At 39.4% G+C, this 27,037-nt stretch overlaps 1 protein-coding gene across 1 annotated transcript in view; it reads right to left on the minus strand.

The window, feature by feature from the left end:
* Positions 1-27,037, minus strand: part of thsd7aa (thrombospondin, type I, domain containing 7Aa) — a 174,251-nt gene that overhangs the window by 15,167 nt on the left and 132,047 nt on the right. Inside the window, exons 14-25 of the mRNA XM_067611663.1 lie at positions 25,431-25,609; positions 25,221-25,226; positions 24,797-24,930; positions 23,154-23,307; positions 22,426-22,567; positions 22,191-22,306; positions 21,994-22,111; positions 14,130-14,275; positions 13,079-13,253; positions 10,158-10,331; positions 9,523-9,618; positions 5,416-5,498 (exon numbers count right to left, since the gene is read on the minus strand). Coding sequence (XP_067467764.1) covers positions 5,416-5,498; positions 9,523-9,618; positions 10,158-10,331; positions 13,079-13,253; positions 14,130-14,275; positions 21,994-22,111; positions 22,191-22,306; positions 22,426-22,567; positions 23,154-23,307; positions 24,797-24,930; positions 25,221-25,226; positions 25,431-25,609 — 1,523 coding nt within the window. The remainder of the gene's footprint in view (positions 1-5,415; positions 5,499-9,522; positions 9,619-10,157; positions 10,332-13,078; positions 13,254-14,129; positions 14,276-21,993; positions 22,112-22,190; positions 22,307-22,425; positions 22,568-23,153; positions 23,308-24,796; positions 24,931-25,220; positions 25,227-25,430; positions 25,610-27,037) is intronic.

The following is a 27,037-nucleotide window of genomic DNA, read 5'->3' on the forward strand; positions in this document are numbered from 1 at the left end:
CAAAACTACAGAGCCACTGTGATCTACCATCTTGAATCTATACAACAGGATGATGTAATATACCTTGCTCTGCTCAGACAACATCCTGGCTAGCCTCAGATGAACAAACTAGAGCTGCAACTAATGATTATTTTCATCATCACTCAGGTTAATCTGTCGATTATTATCTTGATAAATCGATTAGCTGTTTGGTCTGTAAAATGTCAGAAAATCATCAGAAATGTTGATCACTGTTTTCCAAAGCCCAAAGTGATGTCCTCAAATGTTGTTTTGTCCCGACCAACAGTCCATAACCCAAAAATATTCCGTTTACTGTCATAGAGAACTAAAGAAACCAGAAGATATTCACATTAAAGATGCTGGAACCAGATGAGTTTGGCATTTTTTCCTTGAAGAAATGACTCATGAAATGACCCTGTTTTCACAGGCTGGGTAGTACTCCTCCTGATGAGTAACTGCAGTTTGGGTGTTTGATGCTATATTTATTTGTTGCAGAAAAAGACAGTGGTAATATTAATATCCTAGGAAAGACATGGTGTTTGGTTTCAGGTCCAATTACTGTTCTAAAGATTTTTTGACAAGAACAAACACTGAAACCATTGATTTTTTTTAAAATGGTCTATATCTATATATGAAAAATATCTTTACTTCAAACAAAAGTGTTGCTGTTTTTTTTCATGTCACTCTAATCAGCAGCAGATTCCTGTGTACAGACAGTACACAGTGGAGAGCCTGACAACTGTCTGAGCAAAACACAATTGATTATTGTCCTCTTCTCCCTCAGTACCACTTTAAATTCTCCCTCGGTATTCACAGGAAATTTAGTCTCAAAACAAATGGCCTGACATGAAAAACTAAGGATGAAAAAAAGCATCAAATCCAATGTCATGGATATCTGGTGAGAGGAAACATCCTCTCATAAGAATTAAATATTCCTTTAGCATCAAATGCTGCTTGAGAGTGCATGGTTAATTAAAGATAGAAACAAAGCTTGAAGGAAAATTAAACTGCTTGTGGTCTAAGAAAATTAATTTAATTTGACAGAGAATATACTTAAATCATTTAGTTTCTAAAATCAATGAGCCATATGATATTAAATAAAAGTAGCCAAATGATCACTCATTCTGAACTTGAAAATGCAGCTGTTGGGTGATCTAAAGTTTGCAGACATATTCCATTACTTTCCATTATTCCATTTTCACACAGATGGCATCACAAATTTTAAACTTTGTATCAGATTAAATGTGCATGAAACAGTAACAGTGTCATTATATTTAATAGTTTTTGAACTACTCTTATTTGCCTCAGACATGCCCATAACAGTGTCGAGCTCAAATCTCAAAATGCTTCAGTGTTTCAAAATGAAACAATGAGATTAATCTGTCCCTTTAATAGAATAAGTTAGGAAAACAGTTTTAATGTAATCACTGACTGTGTGGGTGTCTCCAGGTGCACCTTCTATTTTGGTTCATGTATGTGCAGCAGCACAACGTGCTAGAGGATGAAGGTAAATATAGATCAGAGGTTGTGGTGATTAATAAATACACTGTCACCCAGTCACATCACTACTCTCACAGCTCTGAAACAGCTGTGCCAGTCACAGGGAAGCATGACAACAAGAGTTCCACAAATCTGCAGCCAGAGGCAGATGGTGTGTGAAAGGGGGGGGGGGGCAATAGAAATAGATAATTAAACACATGAGATGAAGCTGTTTGTATGATTGCATTGGACCGGCACTATTTCTGCCATTATTCTACGGTATCTCACATTGTAAGTGGTCACATAGTTTAGTAATTGGTTGGATGTTTGCACTGTAGTGCATTTCGAGAATAAAATATGAGATGGCACTTCTACTTTTAAAAAGTTGGAAAGGAGGACATGATGCACAGGAAAATGAGCCCTGGTAATCCAACATGTCTCACTTAAAGGTCCATGCACAAGGACTCACATGCACGCAGGTGACGCCATGCACAGTCCTACCAATGGTACAAACACTCCAATCATCTACAGGTGGCTGTAATGCACCAAGAAACACAGCAATGTGCCAGAAATGGCACAGCAAGCTAGAAAACAGATGTAAACAATGTAGGGGGCAGAGAGCTTTGCAAATGTTTTATGAGGAAGGAAATGCATGAAACATTTATTTGACCAACATTTGTTTGTTTACAAGAAAACTCCACAAGGCCCATTTAAACAGGCAGAGTACCCAGTTATAACCAACCAGTCTGATGTGTGTAGAGTTGTATGTGGTCATTTTGTAGTAGCCTGGTGTAAATTTTATATGATTTAATCAAGGTGTAAGCAGTGACCAGCCATGCGTAATGGCACTGTGCTCTGGCACAGCTCTTCTCTTATTGGAGGCTGTCCTGATGAAGGAGTCTGATAAATGGAAGGAGGTTTTCATACAGCGTTGCACACAGATACTGCAAAACATTCACTAATATGGGTACACTGATTTACTGCCGTTCTTGCATTAATAACATTAAACGTTATTTTTGATGCCAATTTAAATCACCTACTGGTGGGAGAGTGCCATTTACTGCAGGTCAAATGTGTCAGTAATTGACATTACACCAGAAACATTTATTCTCAGCTCAATGTCAAAGACCCAATTTCCATGTATCAACAACTCACTTTGCGCTGCCTCATTTGAATGAATCTCCTACCTACTTCCACTTCTCCTCCCACCTGTGCACAAGATACCAAAAGAACAGGCAAAGCAAATTTCAAGGTCAGAAAAATACCAAACTATCATAACGCTGCTTGTGCTGGTTGTTGTGACTCCATGAAAAAAAAGTCCTAAGAGTCTAGAGTTATGCTAGCACCTTTGAGATGCGGTACTTATGCCATGTTCATGTCATATCAGAGTTACTGTAATCACGACTTTCCAACTTGTAAATAATCATTATCATAATAATAATTTTTATAATAATTGTTAATGTCAACCTCCAAGACGTAATTACAACTGGGAAACAAGGATCTTTCTGAAAGCTCCAACATACCAGACTTTCCACTTAATAATACAAAGTACCTGGAAACCAAGCAAACATGGATGCCTCACATCAGCCAAAGTCTGTCATTCAATGTAATTAAACCCAACTTTAATGGATAGAATGTAATTTTGTCAGTGCACAGTATTTTAAACCCTCATACGACCAACTCAGTTAACATATAACCCTCCTGAGTTGTTAGATGATGTGACGCTCACAAGAGGGAATCTTTCCGATCCTCCCATCCATCCAACAGAGCATGAATGCAGCATTAAGCACAGCGGTGCTTTGAGCTAAATGCTGATGAAGTCAACAGGGTTATTTTTGACTTGACAATGCTCCAACAGAGCCACAGAACACAACTGTTTTCACAGGCTGCCGTAGAATCACTTCAAAACCAGTGATAGCAGTTTGACAGTACAGCACATCACATACTAACATATTATATAATGGCTATTTTCAACTGCAATAGCATTGTGATATTTTGGATATGCTCTGTACAGATTTTTTCATGTCAGTGTATTCTGAGCTATTTCATTTGCAAGCTTAAAAGCAGGTTCTCCTAGTGTATTTGCTTAGTTGTGTGTTCGTGAAAAACATTAGCAGCTGTTCTTTACCCTGTAGTGCTTCAGTCCAGGTGTGTTCAGAGAGGATAATAGGAAAAGCTTAACAACAGGTGGCAACACCAAGTGAGTCAGATTATTGTGGGTTTTTTCCCTCTCATTTTTTCTCTTTTCTATTCCCTTTTTTCTGCTTCCTTAAACTACCCAGATGGACTGCTTTCATCCCAACAGGGGCTCTGGGGCTCAGCCATATTCGGGGTTACAGACACGGCTCTTGGGCTGCTGATTCATTTCTAACATGGCTGAAATAAGTTTGATAAACATTTCTGTCTTACGTTTTCAATGTGAAATTATCTAATGTATCTTGTATTGTAGTAGCTACAGTAGCATGTGGCTATTAGCTGTATGCTAGAATCAACATCAGTTGCTTTGTTAAATCCCTGGGACAGCCAGCAACCAAAGCCAAAATCTGTTTGTTTAGGTTCCTGAGCTGGTGTATATACTTGGGCAAAAGACAGAACATGTCACATTAAGTTAACATTTGAAGATAAATCTGCTTGGTCAGTCTTAAGATGAGTGTTTTTGTTTAGTACATTAGGGTGTGTATAGGAAAAGATTGAAGGGTAAGCACTGAAGTCACACATGAGAGGACAGGTCTGGCTCATTATTACGGACTAATACAATACACCAAGAGACACCAGAGGGTTCAAAGGGACACCAGGAGACGCCCAGAAAGATTGGGAGACACCAAGAAACATTAGGAAATGCCAAGAAACATCAGGAGATGCCAATGGCACCTGAAGATGCCAAGAAACAAAACAAGAAACAAAAGATGGCAGGAGACACCAGAAGAGACCTAAAAATGCAGAAGGACACCAAATGACACCAAGAGATGCCAATAAATGCCAAAGGACACTGAGAAACATCAGCAGAGGAAAAGTAGTTATTTTGAGTGGCACTACGTTTAGGTAATCACGCAACAATGGACTCTTTGATTTGGTGTTTTGGACTGTGTAATGATTTGAAACCTTGCCATCCGTCTTTTCACCAATAAAATAGGACCTGACCTGCCAACATTAAAGAGGAGGAGGTTGACCAATGTCAGAAAAGACCTATCAGGATGTATAGTCCTGAGTATAGTATAGTCCTTCGGAAGCTGTTCAACCATCTGACAAGCAGTTCTGCTGAGGAGAAACAGAACACACTAAAAAGGGACAGACAGGAACTAGGACAGAATCCTCATGTTAAATTTGCAATATTGTAATAGACAGAGCTCTAAGGTTGTAGGTAAGCCATGTTTGCCAATTCCCTGCAGTAGCCTAACACTGAGTTTTGCCAAGCACAACCCTGGACAAAACTGACATCCACAACACAACTAATTTTTTTCTATGCTAATTGATACATTGATACTTAAAGGCCTAAAGCAATAGTTCCCAGCTTGGGGGTCGGGGAACCCTAAAGAATTTTCGAGATAAACCTTAGGGGTTACAAGATGTAAAAGAAAAAAAAAATCAGTTACTCAAAATTATATTTATTTTTCATGACTTTCCCTAAATCATTTCTTTTTCTAGGCAAATACTTCATATTTTCACTTCTTCAGGCCTCTTCAAACTATTCAATGGAATTAATTCTGAGAAAGGAAAATTACTCTGAACAAACTGCTTACATCTCTCAAGGATGTGGAACCTGTGTCAAGGGTTCCCAAGTAGATATACTGTACTTCATGTGGGATCTTACAGCCAGTCCCTGATCAAGCAGATCCACAGAAAATACCATTCAACACAGCAAAGCAGCCGTACTATTGTGAATGCTGAAGACTGGATCTGATTGCAAATGTATGCAATATTTGTCATCAAACTCACCTCTGTGCACAGGGAACGTGGCTTGGTGCAGGGTGGGTCACAGGATCGGTCAGCCATTGGCTTGGCTGTCCCTGGGCATCCACCTGCAGAGAAAAGGCCATAAGGTCAAACATCAGAGGTTTACTGCGAGTGTTTCTATTATTGTGAGTTGTACGAAACAGTATAATGACCTTTGCTGGTAGTCACTCAATAGCAGTATTACAGACTTTCCAAAAAATCCATGAACAGTACAAATGTGGCCCAGATTCCTAACTCCAACACTTTTTTGTTGAGCTGGAGGCAGTGAGTATTACAGCAGCCACAGCCGTCTCTGTTCCTGTCTCTCTGAAAACAACACTCACTAAGATTCAGCTCATTACAATGATACTTACCATGGCTTGTTATGCTGGAATAATTTGATAATTAGCCCAGTTTGAAAAGCACTAAAAAGATTTTACTCAAATCCAGAGACTGATTTGGGCACTTGTTTTGAAATCCGTGCTTTGGCAGATACACTGTAGCAATGCTGAGAGTATATATGCATCCAGGGGAGATTTAATACCCGTGGCAGATTATGTCTTTGCCCCTTTATGTGGTGATTTACTGCATTATAACGGTCTACACAACACACACTACACTATCTACACAATGGCCCTTTCCAAGATGAAGTGAAGTCTTGATCTTGGGCTGTTTTTACTCAACAAGGTAATACCATACAGAATGTGGTGACACTTGTGACTTAAACAAGTATTAGCCTCTATCCAGTCTGCCTGTCTAAAATTTAGAATCACTGATCAGTTCACAACTACGTGCCTTCCCTGAGGACAATAATATCCGTCAGCCACAACAGTCTGCTCTTAGTACATAACTGCTGTAACTGCTGTTATGACACTGTTACCTCGCTTGATCAAAAACAACATTCTTTGTAAATCTGTCCAAGGCTTTTGATTGTCGATAGCAAGATTTTGTTTGTTCATTTTATGCTAATGATACCATCTTCTACGCCACGGACTCTGCTGCAAAGCATGCCTTCTCAGGTCTTTAAAGTCCAAATTTGATGATCTCCAAACCTCCAGACAACTTAATTAAAAGCTTATTCTAACACCAAAAAACACAAGAAGGATGCATTTTACAAGAGCATGGATCTTTGATGTTCCTATTCGAATCCATGCCTTCAGTGGACTTCAGTGCACTGAAAAGCCCACTGAGATAGTCTGTGTGCATACTAACTTCCACACCACTTGCTCAAGCTGTAAAGACTGATAATTACACTTTGAAGTGGACAGGCAGTCCATGTCTTTACTTGAAAAACTTTAATGTAAACAGTGTCACAGCTCCTGTCAATCAGATGTATTTGTCTTTTTAATATTTGTTTGCTTCTTCTTCTTCGAGTCTAGCTTTCTTTTAATTCCTCTTTGAGCTTCACCTCCACAAGAACAACGACGTGAAAAAAAAACACTTCCCCCCAAAAAAGCAGGTAGAAAATGTGAGAAATGGAGAAATGTATCTGATAGAAAAGGCAGTTTGTTTGCAGACAACAGCAGCTGAAAAGAAATGAACAAACTACAAACACATACACACACATCCTGCTGTGAGAGTCTGCAGCAACAAATATTATAAATACCATTATAGTCACTATTATAGTTTGGTTTGATTTGGTTTGGCTTGCTGCTGCCACTACCCTTAAGGCTTGGGTATGCCCTCTGCCTGTAAATTATTATTTTCTTATTATTTGGTCATGTTCCAGACACTTTGGACAACCTTTGGGCAGTGGGTGTTCAGCCAATAACAGCGTGCAGGGTGAGAAGCTGGGACTTGAAGCGTAGCGTCCAGGTATTTATTTGATTCAGTGCTTCTCCACTTCCCTCCTTCGTTGTGTGCAGAGTGCTGCTGTGTGCCACTCCTCTGCTGTTGGTGTGTCTGTTTCACCAACTCACACACATGCAGAACCGAGAGTGAATGCTTTAGAACGTAACCGCTTTGAAACAATCAGAAAATAGCATTTTATTACTCTGATTCTTGACTTCATTCTCGCCAGTGCTGCTTGCTCTCTTCATTTACTCTCTAGCTTGCTCAACCACCACTGCTCTCTTTCTCTCTCTCTCTGTCTCTCTCTCTCATTGAGGGAGGGAGGGATTGCCAACTTTGAATGCTGTGTGTTTACAAACACTAACCGACAAATCCTGCATAGTATACCTTTAAAGGTACTCACACCTTTAAACCACTGTGCACCCTTTGCCAGAGAACCATTTGAGACAGCTATTGCTCTCATGATCTCACCGATGTGAGTTATAGGAAAAAGTCATAACTGACATCTTTTCAGTCATAAGGCCTTTTTGTAGAAGTTGCTGAGATAGCACAGTTCAGAGTGAACAATCATGATACAATAACACAGGACAAGGTAGTTTCCTAACTTCCTCATAACAACTCTGAACTACAGTAGGGGAGTACTAGCTTCCAGTACTATGCACTTTACTACTGGAATGAACTGCAAGACATCCTTTGGGAGAATACTATTGTCCTCTCACAGCGATGGAATGGAGTGCCTGGAGGCAAAGGAAAAGGTATTATTTCCACCACTCTGGACCTAAATCAATACTCACTGACAAATATACAAGAGGGAAGATACTATTTACAGTAGAGAGGGACCTACATTTTTTTTTTTTATCTCAATCAACTGCTGACTGAATTTAATTTTGTCAGAAGCAGAGTTGGAGTTATCATTCAGTCACTTGGTAATCAGGTTCATCCAGGGTTTTGCTGAGTTGCAGACTGTGTAGAGTAAAGAGTATGTATTCCCACTGAGGATAAAATAAGCAGGATAATGTAGACAGACAGTACAACTGACATTGATCCAACCACCAGACATTCAGATAAAACACATGTCTGCAAAAACACGGTAATCTATCAGAGCTTCTTGAATATTTATTAGGCAGCATGCTGGAGGAGAGAGCTCAGTATGCATATTCATGAGGGGAACGCCACTGCTTGTGAGGAAACATTTGCAAGAAGGAAAAAGATGCAGTGTGCCAATAAGAGCAGCCGGAGATAGGCACGCCATCTGGAGTACTGGGAGCACTGACATTCATCGTTCACTTAAACTAAGAGCTGAGTGTTGTACGCTCACCTAACCAACAAATACTACATGGCTCCAGGCCTGTAGGAAGCAGGAGCTGTAAGTAAAAGCAGATGCCTTCATAAAAGAAATACATTCTTCTACATACACCCTCATCGAGTGGCATACCAGTGGATAAGTGATGCTTTGTGGAGCTGGAGAACAATGCTATTGGTGCTGAGCTTTACCCTGACATGCGATGGACATTGGGATTAAACTTTGACTGTGGCACTGCTGGGGATTAAAAGCCTCATCTGCTTACAGTTTCCTAGAATTCGCTGTCAAGAAATGCTTAGATAGCTTCTGACACTCTGAACGAGACAGTTTTAAGTAACGTCTTCCACATTATCACCTTGCCATGTGTATCACCAGACCTCACGTGTCAGAGCTGTGGAAGCTTAAGAGCTAATTTAGGTCACATTTACATCCACACTGTCAGAGTAGAGACTACAGACTGATCCACACAGGCTGTATGAGTATTCAGAACATCCTGGTTTATTTCATTGATTACAGGGCCCAATGGTAATTACTTAATCTGTCATATAAAACAAGCTTGATGGACTGATGGGTTAACTGACTAATTGGTTCATCTCAAATATACAGTGGTTTGTATTTCTGTGTTGTATGTAACACTACTGTCTCACAGCTCAATGAACCAATATATTGGTCATGAATCTTCTGTATTGTCTTTGTCATTTGTTTTGTTTTATCCTTGTTTATAAAGGATAAAACAAAATTCCCAATTTCCCAATGTTTTTTAAATTTTTTTTCCTCTTCCATTTGTGAATGTTTATTTGTAATGTTTTATTCATATAATTGTTCATTGCTATTGTATATACGCACAGTACCTGTCAAAAGTTCGGACACACCTTCCCCTTCACTTGAATGAGAAAAGGTCTCCTAACTTTTGACCTTTCTAATATACTGTATATGTATGTAACAAGGCTCTTATTCCAGTTCATTAGCTATCCACAGTATCACTCAAAGGCTCAGGCAGAGTTCGTTATGCTTACCTGTGACATTTAGTCCATCTGAGCGCTGACACCAGACTTGGCGAGATGAGCCTCTCCATGGTCCAGTACTCCACTTGTATTCAAAACACTGGCCCTCTGTAGGAAGAGCATGGTCATGACTTCATTAAAAACTTTAATAACAATTCAGCTAATACTGTAGATTCAACAGAAAATGTATAAAGGAGGTGAAAGTTCTTATCCCAGTTTGACCATGAAGCAATTATAATTGGATGCTAATTAATTTATAATGCAATGCAATGATCTCCTGGTCCCAGTACTCCCCCTACTCCTGTTAGTTTCCTTGGTGAATCACTTTAAATGGTAAATGGTAAATGGACTGTACTTGTATAGCGCCGTTCTAGTCTTCCGACCACTCAAAGCGCTTTAGCACTACGAGCCACATTCACTCATTCACACACATATTCATACAATGGGCTACCATGCAAGGGCCCATCAGAGGAAAATAACCATTCACACACAGATGACACAGCCATTAGGAGCAATTTGGGGTTCAATATCTTGCCCAAGGACACTTCGACATGCGGACTGGATGAGCCAGGAATCGAACCACCAATTTTCCGATTAGTGGACAACCCGCTCATTTTGAGTCCCAGCAGGACTCTGGTCAGACTGACCTGTACAAGGCCGGGCCTCCAACTCCTGTTCTGGACACTGCAGCAGGTTCTCTGGGTCCTGCGCCACCACAGCTCGGGATCGGACCTGGACTGAGCCGAAACCCAAGTCATCTCCGCTAACACAGCTCAGCTGGCACGGACTCCAAACTGTCCAGTCTGTCAGGTAGCACTCTCCTACAGAACATATAGAGAGTTCAGCAACTAAAAATCTAAATGTGCATTTAGTGGAGTCATAATTAAAGAGTTCTGGCATGAAGCATCTTTGCCCCCACTCTTTTTGAATTGAAAATAGCTTTCAGTGACGCATACTGTAAATCCTCAAATAATGGCCAACATTCAACTGATGACCAAATCATGGAACAAATAAAAGCTGCTATTTTTACCTGACAAACATCAGGTAATAATATAATATACATTTGGAGGGGTGGAATTACCCGTAGCTCACATAGTTCATACAGTATAATGTTAATTTCCACAACACTAAATCCATCAGTACAGAGACAGAGTCATGTCATACTCTCTTCTCTAATGGAAATACTGTTTTCATTTTCTAATGTTTCCTATGGCTTGTACGTTTTATTCTACTAGCTCTAGTTGTTCAATTTTAATCGCTGATAAGATACAGTACCATCAGTGACGGAATCACACTCCACATACTGTATCTGCAACTTCCCTTGTTCCTTTCAAGCCAGTCATCGCCCTCTCTTTCCCCTTGTTACTGTCCAATAAAGACGAAGTGCAAAAAGCCATGCAATAAAGCCTACTAGGAAAGAAAGGTTTATGCTACTAGAGGGCTTTTAGTGTGAAACATCTGGGCTGGAAGTGTCGAGTTTCACTGAAGGTAGCTTAACGGACAAATGGAAAAGAAGAAGCCACTGGAAAAAAAATTGTACATGAAAACAATATTTCTGTTAAAATGAGAAATGAGCAGCAGAACAGTGAGTGTAACAGGACATGACGACACTGTTGTACTGATGCAGTTAGTGCTGTGTGGATATACACATCATACTGAATTTATTAAGACAACACGTAGACAAGGAGGATGTGTTGGGTTTGCATCAACAGCAAATTAAAACAGGAGTAGATCAGAAAACAGGCAGACTCCAAAATACAATATAATGAAGTACACTGAAAAACGGGAGAAATTAGGAATAAATACCTGTCTTATAAATAAGCCTGTTTCAAATAAAGATCTGGGTGTCTCTGCAGTTAGCAGTTGAGGTAAATCAAGAATTTAGCAAGAACACACACCAAAGTGATATCAAATTTAAACCTAATCTCAGATATTTCCCCACCAAAATTACCAAATTACCATCTGCCCAGAAGTATGATATTCCCAGCAAAGAGAAGATTCTCTGTTGAATAGGTTCAACAGAGAATGGCCGATATGAGCACATTTCTACATGTTTAATAAATAATGAGGATACATGAACAAAAAGAAGATGAGGTAATTAAGACTGTAGTGCAAAATCACATTTCTATGTCTGTCTCACGTGTATTGAGAGTGAATGGTTTTGTTTTCACGTGTCAGAACAGACACAAACAGGTCTCACTGAGTCCTCTGTGACCCTTGTGGCCCCCATTAAGCCAATTAACTTGATTATGGGCTGATTACGCCCACACACCATAGTTCGTGTAAGAGTACATATGCACACACACACTTGTATAAATGCTGTACACGCACTGTAGCTGCTGTAACTACAACCACAGTATCCTCTCCTCATGTCAATGGAAGACTTGAAATGACTGCAGCAGCAGCTTTGAAGGCTTTCACTGAGGTACAAAAAAACCTGACTGTCTCCAGCATCCATTTTCAGCTGTAAAAGCTTTCTACATTGTCCTCAGCTTCCCTCCTCCCACCTGTTAACATCAGAGTGTTGTGCATTGTGTGGTGCACTCTGGAGCTCTAGTAGCTCCTACAATCAAGCATACTCAGTACTAAGTGCTGCCACAGCCACTTCTTTGTTGTTATTGGACTAGTATTATTGTTAGTGCTATGGATCAACACACTGTCATATTTTTATGGTGCCCCTAGACAACATTCAAGTGGTTAGACTTGAATGTTTCAATGTTACAACTAAACATCTAAAAACAGTACTTCTGCGCCTCAAACCACCAAACAATAAGCTGAGATGGCTGTATGTTCCCTCTCTGCAGAGTATAACCTCAGGTCAGCTCTAAAGAAAGTCATTTGCTCACCTATAAACACTCAGATGTATGAAATTTTGTAAGAGGAAATGATAAAAGATGAAGAATTCTTCAATTCTGTACAGTTGTATGAACACATGAAAGAAGAAAATTAAGAAAATAAAAAAAATCTGAAAATTGAGCCAAGCTTGAAGGTTTGTTGTTCATTCAAGGTCATTTTAGAGAAATAGATTAAACATCACTTTACAGTTAATTCTGTTTAAATTCAGTTAACTTAGTTCTGTGTTTAAAATCAAACTTTATTTATGACGAGAAATCTTGTTTTTCCTGGAAAAGAGTGAGATATTCCAGCGAATCAATTGCATTCAGTGTGTTTATAGGCTAACTGCAGTATACAGTATATTGTTTCCAATTCCCACTAGGTCTTTGCTTTTTTACAGACCAATCCAATTGGATTTCTATTTGGTCCTGTGGTTTTCTGGGGCTCAGAAATGGTTCAATTGATTTTCTGAGTGTAGTTCTTTTTAGGGATGTTGCCACATTCCTGGATCTTAGCTATTATCTCTATCAATGCAAGTTTTTTGTTACTGATAGGAACAACTGCCAGAACTAAGTATTGCAGGGATTGTACTTTGTAAATTTGATTTCTCTAGTCATTTCACAAATCTTGCAGACTGGGTTACAGATTTAAAACCTGGTATAAATATAGTAGAGTACCTATGTACTGTATATCCTCTCTCTCTGTTGGAACCTGTATTACTGTGTCTTCTTACCTGGACAGGGTACAGTGCAGGGTTCCTGTAGTATGATGTGTGTATCTCCGTCCACAGAAGGCTCCAGGTCTCCACACAGCTCATCATCCACCAGGCTGCTGTCCTGCAGACCTGAGCCATCCGACACGAAGCATGACACGTTCCTGAAGCGCAGGCCCTCTCCACACCTCGCCCCCTGTATGTATCCATCAGACATGTCTCTATACATAATGTCTTCATCTCATGCAGCACATGCAGTCATGAAGCACTAGTTGGCTGTTTACACAAAATCCAGCTTCAAAGCTTTTTTTTTTTTTTTAAGTTTTTAAAAGTTTTTTTTTTTTTTTCTTTTTTTCAAAAGAACAAAGTACCACAACATATCTTTCCTCTGAAGTCCAGCAGCATGTCAATGTAATGCTTCAAGCGAAGAAAAATGAAAAATGATGAGGGGGGTGGGGGGGGGAACAGAAAGAACAAAATGAAGAACACGTCAGAGAAAGAAGGAAAGGGGAGGGATTGAGAAGAGGAACTGCATGGTACTCTCCAAGCTTTCAGAACATCCTCCTGCTGGAGTCTTGGTGACATGGAGACTATTTGCGGTTGATGCGAGATGAGTAATATGATTATAATAATAATGTGAATAATATGTTTCCTCCATCATGGACTCAATGTCAAGATTGTTGAATGAATAGTGCAACAATTTTCACCTGGATTGTTTCTATAAACAGAAACTTAAGTCATCAAAATTCAGTTGAGAGTGGGCTCATCGGGAGGCGGGGCCTTAAAGAGATAGGAGCTAAAACCACCTGTTTCAGACAGAGGCTGAACTGAGGGGCTGCATAAAGGGTCAGTACAAGATAAAGACGGAATTTTAACTGTAAATCATTCAAAGATATTCCAGTAGAGCCCCAGAATATAAATATAGACCTGGAAATGTGCAGAATATGTCCCTCTTTAAACAATTTTAAATATTGTGATGATGGAAAAATGTAACTTTCTAGTGAAACTGCTCTGGTAAAATGTCAAACTCTATCTAGTTGTCTGACAGACAGAAAGCTGAAGGCTGACTGACCTCAGACTTGCACTCAGACCAGGCGCTGTATCTCCAGCTGTAGCAGGGCTTCACCAGGCAGGGCTTCCACTGCTCCATCTGGGAGGGACATGGCCTCCCATCACCCTGGGGAGCCTGGATCACTGTCCGCCTTCTCCATAGCTTGCCTGCAGAACAAGAATAAGAGAAAAAAAAAATATTATTAATTCATGAGGCGTTGAGTGGAATGCTGAATTATGACCTCTACATATGTCCAAGCCTTGTTAAGATCAGGAAGACAGTCAGGTCAGAGCAGCTGGAAACAGCTGTGGAGCTACAATTAATTCTCAAATCAAAGCTGGAAGTCAAATAATGGCCAAGGAGGCCAGGCACTAAAAACACTCATGTATGATGTACACCCCCATCGTGTCATATTCATCACACTGTAAAATTCTAAATGTTAAGTGAAAATTCTAATTCAACAAAATCTCAAATTAGACAATTACTTTTTAAACGGAATTCCCTAGTTTGTCCAACTATGAATTTTAACTTGTAAACTTACTCAAAGTTGTATTAATTTGTGATTTTCCATTGTCACAACATCTCACTAGTGTTCATTTTCTTAAAGTTATATTAACATATATCTGCAAATTGTACACACTTGCAATTCTCAGTTTCAAATTGGACATGATTTACTTTGTCATTATTGAAATTGTCATACTTTGTCCCTCATTGGTAGCTTTTGCTGTATTACTAGCAGCCACTCTTACACCAGGACCAGTGCTGACAGAGGCTTGACTTCCTTAACCCTTACCCTAGCCTGCCTTTACACTAAAATGATAAATGGTGGACTGCACTTACATAGCACCTTTCTACCTTAACGGACAAAGTGCTTTACAAGTTTTGCCTCTCATTCACCCATTCACACACACACACCATGGCGTTGGAGCTGCCATGTAAGGCACTGGCCTGACCATCAGGAACAACTTGGGGTTCAGTGTCTTACTCAAGGAGACTTCGACACATGGACAGGAGGAGCTGGGGATCAAAGCGCCAACCCTGCAGTTAGTGGACAACTAACTCTACCTCCTGAGCCAAAGCCGTCCTGATAAAAGCATCAAATCCGCCACATAAACGGGATGAAGACATTCAGTTATCCTATTATGAAATGTCATTTTTGTGTCTGAGACAGGAGGGGTCTTATTTATGTAAAGTATCTATCTATCTATTTTCTGGTTATGTCAGGATACTGCAAACTTGGGAGCCCTTTTGACCCTCTGGCTCTGGTGACCTCACAGAGAACACAGGCTATAAACAACAAATTACAAACAACTTAACTAGCTGCCATCACTTTATTGGCTGAGGTATTTAGTTGTGATGCTACCATTTTTTAAACATCTAGAACACAATATGTGCAATTATTGTAAGATACAAATGTACTTCATACATCTTGTTCTATAAGCAACATACTACATTTATCTGTAATCCTACAACACATGAGGATCCACAGGTATTATATTTATATATGATTTGTCTCTTTGTGTAATTGATGATTGTGTGCAAATAAACAAAAGCAAGCAGTATGACTGAATGATTTATGCATGAACTTTACTTTTATTATTTATTATTATGACCTTTATTATCCCGCTTTACTTATACCATGGCCACTTGTCAACAAAGTGCCATAAGCTATGTTATCAAATTAGAAACATCAGTATCAGCATATGAGGTATTATGACCACTTTAATTATCATTAAGGGTAGAAACCAGGCTGCAAGGACGCCTAGGCATATAAGCATCTCCAGCAGGCCTCTGACAGAATGCATAGACTACTATTTACACAATCGTGGAGATTTTTTGTACTGGGGATGGTTTGGTTTGGGGATTTTCTGTCAGCATGATATAGTCAATTCAATCAGAATCTGTTTTATTAGCCAATGCAAGCATAGAAGGAATGTGTCTTGGTGTTTTCTGCAACACAAATGCAACACAGAAAAATAAAAATAGACAAAAGCAAAGTAATAATAATAATGAAATAAACAAAGTAATTTAACATTTAAAATCTATTTACAGAATGGAATAGTAATAGTTTTGAAATGGGATATAAAACTTGAAATGAAATATTGACCGTAGAAAGGAAATAGTGACTGTGCATGGACAAAGAAATAAAATGTATGAAATATATGAAGGTGACAAGAGCAACAATTAAATGTGACATGCATAATAATTATATTATGTAACATTGGAGGTTAAATGCAATGCACAATGTAAAGTCCAGTTTGATGAAATATATGAAAGTGAGAAGTGCAGGGATTAAATGAGGGATGTGAATTTTAAAGTCCAGTTTGATAAGCCCATCTTCATCCTGTTTATATGGCCATGGAACAAGATTTTATGCAAAATCTTAATCAGTTTGTAATAAATTCTGTAATTACAGTTTTGTAACGGGTAACACAAAATGGACTGGCTTCTTCTTCATAGCAAAGGTGGCTGAGAATCATGGGTCATGTAGCCTTCCGCTCTCGAAAACTGACAAAAAAAAAACTTGATTTCTCAGAATTGAAGGAGAAATAATTCAAACTGATGACCATAATATTAATCTATTGTATTGCTGAATTAGGACACTTTTGTGTTTTTGTGTTGAGGAATGTTGAGGATATCATATCATTAAAAGAAAACCTTAACATGAGAATTGACAATGGGAAAATACAGGCAGCAGCTCTGTATCCCACTCAAAGCGTCTTATAGTGCCACGGGTGGGTTAACATGGGAGTCAATGGACGGCCAGAGCAGTTGCTCTGAGCATCTATAATTGCCTTGGGTGGGTTTATATTGGAGCTAGCTGAAAGCCCGAAGCATCTCATACAGACATCAAAGGGTACCTCGTGTGTCTGTATGAGACGCCATGGGGCATGACAAAGCATCAGTATTTGATGACCTGAGAATGAGAACGGGTTGCCCATTCACACATACAGACTCAAAGACTGGAGGCTTTACTTTACTTGAGTAATTGTATGCTATTTCATACTTCTACGCCACTACATTCAAAAGGCAAATATTGTACTGTTATTGTAAATACTTCACTACATTTCACAGCTTTAGTCACTCGTTACTTTGCAGATTCAGATTATGAATACAAAATATAATCAACACAAATATAATGCATATATGTAGAATAAGCTATGCAGCAGTATATAAAGTAGTTAAAATTAGCCCCATCTTTCCCAGCTGCAACATTAAAATGATGCTTATACATTAACCATTCTGCATGATGAATACTTTAAGTTTTTGTTTGTTTTTTTACTTTAAGTATACTTGGTGCAAATATTTGAATTGATGACTTATACTTGAAACAGAGTATTTCTACACTGTAGTATTGTTACTTTTATTTAAATAAGAGATCAGATTACTTCTTCCACCACTGGAGGAACTCTTTGCTTGGCCAAATTGGAACAACAAGGAAGAAAGCCTAGTCCTCACTGTATTCGAGTATCCCTGCTATTATGACCCAGCAGCAGACAGGCACCATGAGCAAAATGTGGAGCTAGGTTTACGTAGCTTGGATGCCATGATTAGTGAAATGGTCCGACAATAGCAAATATCAAGTTTTTATAACTAGTGATGATGCATTTTGGAAGATAAGGCAATGTTACATGATATAATTTTTTTTTGCTGTGAAAATCAGTTTTCTTTTGTCTAAAATAGCCAAATGGCTTCTGGCTGTCGAGACTTTGGGAACATCCATTCTATCAATGATCTGATGATCAGCAGATCCAACACCGCAAAGGGGAACTAAATGATAAATGGACTGTACTTGTATAGCGTCTTTCTAGTCTTCCAACCACTCAAAGCGCTTTTAGACTACGTGTCACATTCACCCATTCACACACATTCATATGCTGAATGGGTATTGGGGCTACCATACAAGGTCCCAACCTGCCAATCAGAGGGAACTAACCATTCACACACATTCATACACTGATGGTACAGCCATCAGGAGCAAGTTGGGGTTCAATATCTTGCCTAAGGACACTTCGACATGCAGACTGAAGGAGCCAGGCATCGAACCACCAATCTTCCAATTAGTGGACGACCCACTCTACCTCCTGAGCCACAGCCACCCAATTAGTTCATTACTGTCCAGAATCCACCATCCATTTGAATGAATGACTTCAGGTCTCTGTTAATTAGACAGAACTGTGCATGGTGTGACACCTGAAAAATCTATTTTTTTCCCTAATTTCTCAAGTAACATCTTTTTCCAAGGAATAAACTATGAATTCCTTTTCCTTTTCCTATGTCTCATTGCAATGATCTAGAGTGTTCTATTCTTTTTCTACTGACTTCATCTATAGTGCAATTCTGGGCCTTCATCACACTCCCTGCAGCCATTTTGAATATTCATATTTCTTTGTTGTGTTCAAATGAAACCAGCAGCTATCTTAGGTTGGAGGATATGAGGTGAGAAAGAGGGAAAAAGTGCCCTTTAACAAATTCACTCTGCATTTTAACAAAGAGCCCCGGGGGAGGGATGTGAGAAAACTCTCAATTAGTTGCCGTCTCAAAGGAAATGTGGTATGTGTTTTTTGTCGACTATACTACCTAAAACAAATAATACATTCAGCTATACTACTTTACCAGTGGCACAGAATACAAAGTGGGTCTCAAAAAATCACAGAACGTTGCAAGTTCATTTGAGCAATAGTTCTGATATAAAACATGTTTAAAGTGTGCTTGTTAAGGAGAAAATTGATATAAATGCCATTGTAAGGTTTGATCTACTTCCAAGAGATTATTTTCAGAGGTCCAGTGCTTCTCACAAAGACCATTAACTGCCATTCATAAAATGCATATAGGATTAATTGATTCAGTCTCCAGTGTTGTTTTGCCAAGCACTGTAACACTCCTCTTAATGTTGAACACCATCAGGAACAAATCTCTGAGTGATGTTTCCCCAGCAGCAGGTCTCACCAGCTGCCAGTTCATCTTCAAGCAAAACCCACCAGAATTACATGAACCACAGAGGGATCTTCGCTGTAAAACAATGAGCCCTACGCAAGAAGCATTTCTTAAGAGGCATGTATAAGTGATATAAGAGAACTAACTTCGCTAATTTAACCATTATTTAGAATTTTCTGTTGGCCATGAACAAACTGTCGAGTAGTCCAGGCCTATTATATGTGTCATATACAGATGCCTTTCTCCAACACTTAAGAACTTAAGAACTCACTGTATCATTGGGCTGTGTATCTTAACTAAGAGGTTAGAAACCTTGTATTCTTTTAGATTTTATTGGCATAAGGATTTTCGCATCACAATTCATAGAAATCAGTAGTTGCTAGGAAAATTGCCACACTTCAACAGCTGGCTCAAAATCTTTATGCAAGTCTCCATCCAGAGGAACATCCTCCATTGGACCCAACAATGTAACATCACCTACAGCGAAATGTATTTTGGCGTCCATCTCCATGACTGTCACATCAACTTGACTGCCCCACTTCTAAGTTGTTGACAGTTTCCATAGCAAGATGTTTTTAGCCTCTCAATTCATGTTAAACCATTCCTTCTTTATTTCTGTCATTATACTGCTTACCATTGACACAGTATTGACCGCTGTAGTAATATCTTCTACTTGTCTCGGGTCCTCTGATACCATGTCTGCCAATTTCATACAGCAGGACCTAACTCTTGAAATTATCTACCAGTGCTGATACCCTTGGGCTTTAAATCACTTTTTAACTATTATCTGGTCTGAAAGTTTAGACTGGAAAACCCTTGCTTGTTGTTTTCATTTCTTGTTGGTGACAAGATACACCCTATATATCCTATTGCTGCTGGAACTGAGCTTCATTAGAGCAGCAAGTGAACCATACTGTAAATATGCTGTAAAATCAAAACAATAAGCTAGAATAGGCTTAAAAGCTGCACAAAGCTGAGAGAAACTGTAGAGTTGGGGAAAATTCTGTGGGTTCATCATGAGGAACGACACCTTTCAAATTACACACAGTCATTTGATCCATTGTCAAACTAGTGAATATTGATCACTGTAGCTTTAAATAACATAGTATGATGAAGTGAACACATCAATAGTGGAAGGTGTGGCCTTGAAAGAAAAAAAGATTTGCAAGCTAAATGCCTCCCTCACCCCTTTGTATTGTAGGGCCCATTACTTTCTTGCACGGACCCCAAGTGAATCTGGGCCATAGATTTCTAATCAAAGTTCACCATCATGTGTGGGTGTTGCTTTGTTCATTGGTTGCTCCTTATGCCCATAGAAACCAGTCATCACCCACCATTACGATTCTCATGCCTCAGTGGTCTCCCTGCGGGCGGTCATGGCAGAGTTTGAGGTTGAGCTGCGGGTGGCAGGGAGGGCTGCTGGGTAAAAAAAGGAGTGTGCCAGCTGTCACTATCAGTGTTTGGCTGGAGAACACACAATGCCATGATTATCTATGCACACAGGTTGGACACATCCAGGAAAATAGCTCTGTTTTTACACCGCCTGATTGATAACAGAGCCTTACTGATTCCAGGTATGTTCATTTGCTTGAAAAAACCAATCCAGCTCATTGCTATTCCTGGCTCAGGAACAGAAATTAGTTCCTCCAGGGATGTATGTCCCCGCAGCCAGCCTGGAGATAAAAAGAAACACAGGAAGGAAAGCGAGGAGGCCCTCTCTTCTCGTCGCCTTCCTGCTGTTTCTCCATACCAAGAAAAAATCCTTCTTGCCTGGGGACAGATTAAGGTTACCACAATAGCTAAGGCCTGTATTGGTTTCATATCTACTATTTGCTCTTGTTGCTTCTGGCTCCTGCTCTTCTCAAGGACTCATGGAGAGCAGAGTGCTCCCTGAGCCCCAGAGCACACACTCATAATGGACCACCAATCAATGAGCTGATCCTATGGAATTACATGCAAGGACATTATTATCCCTCTCTCAGTTGGTTCAGGGCTATAACACAATCGTTTCTCACGTCATAAAGCGTTTCTGGTTTCCACCATTACCGTAAGAGAGGCTGACTTCCTTTACCACACAGTTGAGAGTTGAGCACTGTCGACCTGCAGCAGTGATGGATCATCACTCACAGCTAACATTACTGTGTTATCGCAGCTACTGTGTGAAGAAGCTGCCATGTCTAAAAAGTCATCTTCACTAAAGGTCTACTCATTAGCTTACTTTTTCTGCAGCTTTTGACCCCATCTTACAGTCTTCATCAGAGAATGAGCTTTGTTATACTGAATAGATATGAGTTATTCTACATATACTGAGTTGTTATGGTGTCAACTCCATGATAACTGAGCAAACTTCAATTGTTGATGAAGACCATGAGATGCAGTTGAAAGCCCTGGAAGGAAATATAGGTGTACCTTTAATTAAGATTATTTTGTCAGATTTACAAATTGATTTTTGTTTTCCTTTCTTTTTCTTGTTAGCGTAGACTAATACATTAAGGTTATAATAAGGGTTCTTGTATGGTCAACAAACATTCAACAAGCACTATGTATTTTTACTATTGGAACCATCATGTTAGAGGTGGGGTATGAGGGGGATTTTCTTTCCTGTTTGTTGACAACAGCAGTTTAGTTACCTTGATCAATAACAAAACATAATCTTTGTATATTCACTGTGTGTAGAAAGGCAGAAGGAGGAGGGGGATGACGTGTCCTGTACCACAACATGATGAAGAGATGGAATGGACTAGTTGAATTTGTATAGTGTCACATGCTCATGTTACATCACTTTGTGGTTGCTCATATTGCATTCATCTAAAAGAAATGCGATGCAAACTGAAATTCACATTTTCAGATGATGGAGTAAAAGTTGGGTGTGGGAGACTGATGAAATTATGAAATTCTGGGTTACTTCAGCGTGGAAATACTGCCACGGACAGAGCTACACACATACCTTGGAGCCCGCACGTGTGGGTGCACTCAGACCATGCTGACCAATCAGATAGCTGGCAATTGACAGGGCACTCCACAACACAAGAAGCATTCATCTGCCACTTCCTCTCCAGCCCAAGCTGCAACAGAAAGTTGTTTTATTAACTCATTCAGAAACGCTAAAGAGGCTTAGAAAGCAGAGAGTAACACCCAACTCACCTCTTTGCAGAACTTAAGGTCAACAGATTTGCTGTCGCTGCGCACACAGTCCAGCATGCGGGTTTTGATGCCGTTTCCACACACAGCTCTGTCACTCAGCTGACAGGTACTCCAATCTGCAGGGAACATGTCTCATCAAAACTATTCTCACAGTCATAACCCGGTTCATGTAACCCAACTGTCAACCTGGCTGCTTTTAAATGAACGGGATTCATCCGTGCTGTCGGAGTCTCACCTGTGATGTTGTAGGAGTAGTGGAAGCAGTTACTGTTGAGTCTGCAGGGCTCTGTCTCTGTAGTCGGAGGACACTCCTTCCTCTCTCCAGGTTGGCGGAGTGGGTAAGCACTCCTTTCCCGAGAACTGTTCCCACTGCATGGCTGAGGAGCAGAGGAGAGGATACTAACTTTACTCATTCATACTGTGATTTGCATATACCGAAAGCAAACCGGCATTATTTGGATAAATGGACCACATAATCAAAATCTAAATGGTTACTTTGTTATCTGAAAAAACTTCTGTTGCAATGATAAAATGGGACCAGGATCAATAGATAGTATAATAAAGTGACCGCACATGTAATTCACTCACTCACTCGCACATTTGTCATTTTCCTTGAGTTGTATGAATTAGGAGCAGGTTTCAAAATCATCTCTGGTTTTTGTTTGGTTCATTTCACTTTGCAAAACAGAAGGTTGGATGGGTTGTTTTGACATTAGCTCACAGTTGATGTTTCTTTGTTCTCCAGTGAACTGGACATTTGGCCCAGAGAAGGCAATAAGTAACAGATGATGTATGGCTTGCTTCAGTTTGATAACACTTCCCACAAATAAAAAGATGTAGAAACATATTCAGAGGGTACAGAGTAAAATGGCAGTGACACTGTCAAGACTATTCAGCTCTTCCATAAACATAAAGCACTGAGGAGTCAGTGCCATGACAGAGTAGATAACAGGACATTCTTACCAGTGGACATGGGCTCCAGGCTTCCCAGTCTGATAACACACAGTCCTCTGGGCAGGGCAGCCGGCTGTTACGGGCCCCCAGAGGCATCTCCTCGGGGTCACACAGGTAGTCCTCCACCTGCTCAGAGGGCCCATCTATAGTGTTCAGCATACACCTGGACACAGAGGGGTTTGAAAAAGAGTTTGTCTCTTTCCAGGCTTTTTTTTTTTTTTAGCTGAAATGACATTTCTTTCTTTTTTGGCTAAAACAATTAACAGAAGAAAAAGCAAAAATTGAAAGCCGTAATTCAGAGTTTCAGCTGTCAATTTTACCTTTCCTAACATGTCTGGGTGGTGATTTTGAAAATCATTGTTCCATTACAACTTGAACTGCAGTTTTTGCTTGGTTTATACTCCCTTTATTTACAGGTGTGTGGCATATTCATCACACGTCTTAGCTATGCCATATATTGTTATTTTCAGGATGAGTAAGGGTACTCAGGAATGCAACTAATTTGCGTTTTGCAGTGGGTATTATACATGTGCTGGGATGGTTTCTATGAAAAAAAACAAAAACAAAAAACTAAAAACATTGCTTTTTTAAAAAAATGGTAGTACTGGTAGTTCCTGTTTGCACCATAACCATGGATGTACCATCATTTGCATTAATTTTGATACTGAAGAAAATGTCGAAACATGATGATTATGAGGATCTGAAGTCATAAAGAGAGCCTATATAATTCATATGAAGTAGATTTATGGTTGTTTAACCTCAATGTACATCAGATACCACTAGATAACAATATCACCAGAATGCTGATGTTTGCAGTGTGTGCATGACATCTATGTGTTTTAATTTGACTCATACCTCTGAAAAGAAGTGTTTTAATTTGACTTATACCTCTGAAAAGAAGTGTTTTAATTTGACTTATACCTCTGAAAAGAAGACCAATGGATTTGAGATTAAGTTGCCTCATTGACAGGTGTCTCACCCTATCACAGTCAGCCATAGCAGTTTCTGCCTATTTGACTGATTTCAGGTCCATGCAAACTCAAACAAAACTCAAACTAGCTCCAGTACCTGACAAAGCTGACAAAGTGTCCCTTTAGAAAGCTGTGTTTACTGTCATTATATCCATGTTTTTTACAGTCTATGTCTGATATGGTAAAAATGCTTCTTATGGTAGTTTGGGTTTTTTTGGTTTTTTTTTAGAGCTGTCATTATATTTGAATTCCAACACATCTCATTAGAAGGTAAATATTAAGAAGGTAAGAGACATTACAGCCTCATGTTCACTTTCTAAGGATTGTTCAAGACTGTCATTTGAAAACAAGTCAAATCAGATTTGAATAATAGTAGACTGTGATCATTGTACACACTGTGAAAGGTAAAAGATCTTATCATGTAGCAAAAACACAAGATGAAAGTTTAATGATCCATTTGAGGAAACTGGGTCATTGGCACTGCAATAGCAAACGGACACAGCTGAGAAAATAACAACACAAGTGGAAAATAAGGGAATACAAGTCATACATCACAAAATGTGTACACACGGCAAATATATATATATATATATATATATATATATGTATATATATATATTTATATATATATAGCATGTAATGTGTCTCTCTGTAGACATGTATTGGTTTCCGGTGTCTTACCGGACTTTCCTGGTCTGAACGCCTTCACCACAGTTATCCTTCAGGTCCACGTTGCTGACCTTCCACACACTCCAGGGCTCTGCCACCCAGACATACTGTCCACAGTCACTGAGGCAAGGCACCACCTCATACACCTGACGTACAAACACCACAGTTATCTGTCTGATCTTGTGCAAAGAAATGGAGCGTATGCAGTAGAAAGGTATAAATAAAACAGTGACCAGCATTTTAACAGCAGATTCAAATCATCATGCAAGTCAATAATCTAAATTAGACTATTACTTATTGAACGTTCCCTATGACAGTGGCTGAAAGCAAAGTCATGAAAAAATAAAATAGTTCAGAAAAAGCTAAATTTAAAAAATGATGATATATAAAAGAAAACATTTTAATTACGCAGAAAAAGAAGCAACAATGTGCTTACCTGAGCCTGTGGATGGAATCCATTCAACAAAGAAGAGAAAAAAAGGTCATTCATTGTTGTACTTAGGAATTCAACAGAGATATACATTAAACACAAGATCTAAATTCATATTATAAAAATGAAACACATTCAACCATACAATGGCAATTATTAAATTATGATCTTTTGTTTAAACATTAATCACACTGTGTAAAGTGAGACCTCCCTCACCTGGTTGACATGGTCCAGTTTAGGACACGGTCTCCCGCCATTGTAAGGTTTTTCTCTGAGCCACTTGGAGCGAACTTTGACCCCACTGCCACAGGACTTGCTGCAGCGTGACCAGTTTGACCACTCGCTCAGCTTGCAGTCAGACGGACAGGGAATAATGCAAGCTTCCTCTATATACCCTGCAACCAAAAAACATATAGGCTTCAGTAAAGGGCTATGATCCTCTACAGACATGCTGAGATCTGCTTTAGAGGTGTTTAGAGAGTTAACCACGTCCTGACTCCAGCTCTGAACTTAAAGCACAGACCGAGTTTGATGTCAATTTTCTTATCTCACTCTTGGAAAGACAGAAATCAGTAGACAGACATTCTTGGTGGTTGGGACAACAAGAGAAGATGTGGTTGAAAGACCAGACAAAACTGATGAAAATACCTTTAAAAGAAGTAGTTCTCATAAACTGAGCATGAATTAAATATCTAACATTTTACCATCATCTATGGATCATTTTTAGATTGAACTTCTCAATTAGTACTCAACTGTAATATACTTACATTTTTACCAGCCTATTCAACAGATTCTCAAAAGAATGCACATAGTTAGTTGAGCATTTTGGTGAACTATTCAGAGTTTTGGCGCTCAAAGAGCAAATACACACTCTTTTATTCCTCAGTCTGGCTCTTGGATCAAAGAATAAACCTTGAAAGGTGTAAAAAAATATGTGCTTTTGTCTGTGAATATGAGAAAAGATAAAAATTCAGAAATATATACAGGGGATTAACTGCTCATTGTTTTCCACGAGAACAGTGAGGTGTTACAGTCACTTCTAAAATCTAATGCAAGGCAGCCTTGTGTCCCAACCTCTACCTATGGTCATTTTACTTTGAGTAATGATAACAAGATCATGGATACAATTGGTGGCTGGGACACAATGACCAGCTCAAGCATCCAAGCATTCATGTTAAAGTAAAAAGAAGTCAATTAAGGTGGTTCAGGCATCTGATAAGAATGCTGATTGAATGCCTCCTGTTGGGAGTTTTCAGGGTAAGTTCAACTGGGAAGGCTGGTAAGGGCAGATCTAGAAGACAGTGGAAAGATTACATATCCCATCTGGCCTGGGAACATCTTGAGATCCCCCAGGAAGAGCTGGAGGATGTGGCTGGAAAGCATCTACACACAAGTTAGCTTTTTATACCTGTCTATAGACCCGTCTTTGATTGAATGCAAAAGTTTACAGCTGTTCTCTTAAGGTTGTCAATAAACATTCGAGGAAATGTTCAGAGAAGAAATCACTCACTGAAGTAGAAATGCCAAAAAAAGTAAGCACACCAGAAAAGTGAATTTATAAGCAACTATGTGATGTATCCAGCATCACCGTGTACGTGAATCAGAGGTAGGATTTTTGACATGTTGAGTGCATAGAGTGAGTTACGCTGTCGTGAGGAGATGTAAGGGGGATGGGATCCTCTATTTTAAAGGTCTGACTTTCCTATCAAAAACAAAACTCCAAGTGAGACCCCCAGCCCTGCTGCCTTCCTCATCTTCTCAGGCGTGAAAGCATTCTTGCTGTTCCTTCAGGTTCCCACATGCAGCCCTTTCGCTGACTCCTG

This window comes from Thunnus thynnus, chromosome 15 (genome assembly GCF_963924715.1).
Source record: "Thunnus thynnus chromosome 15, fThuThy2.1, whole genome shotgun sequence".
Taxonomy (NCBI): Eukaryota; Metazoa; Chordata; class Actinopteri; order Scombriformes; family Scombridae; genus Thunnus; species Thunnus thynnus.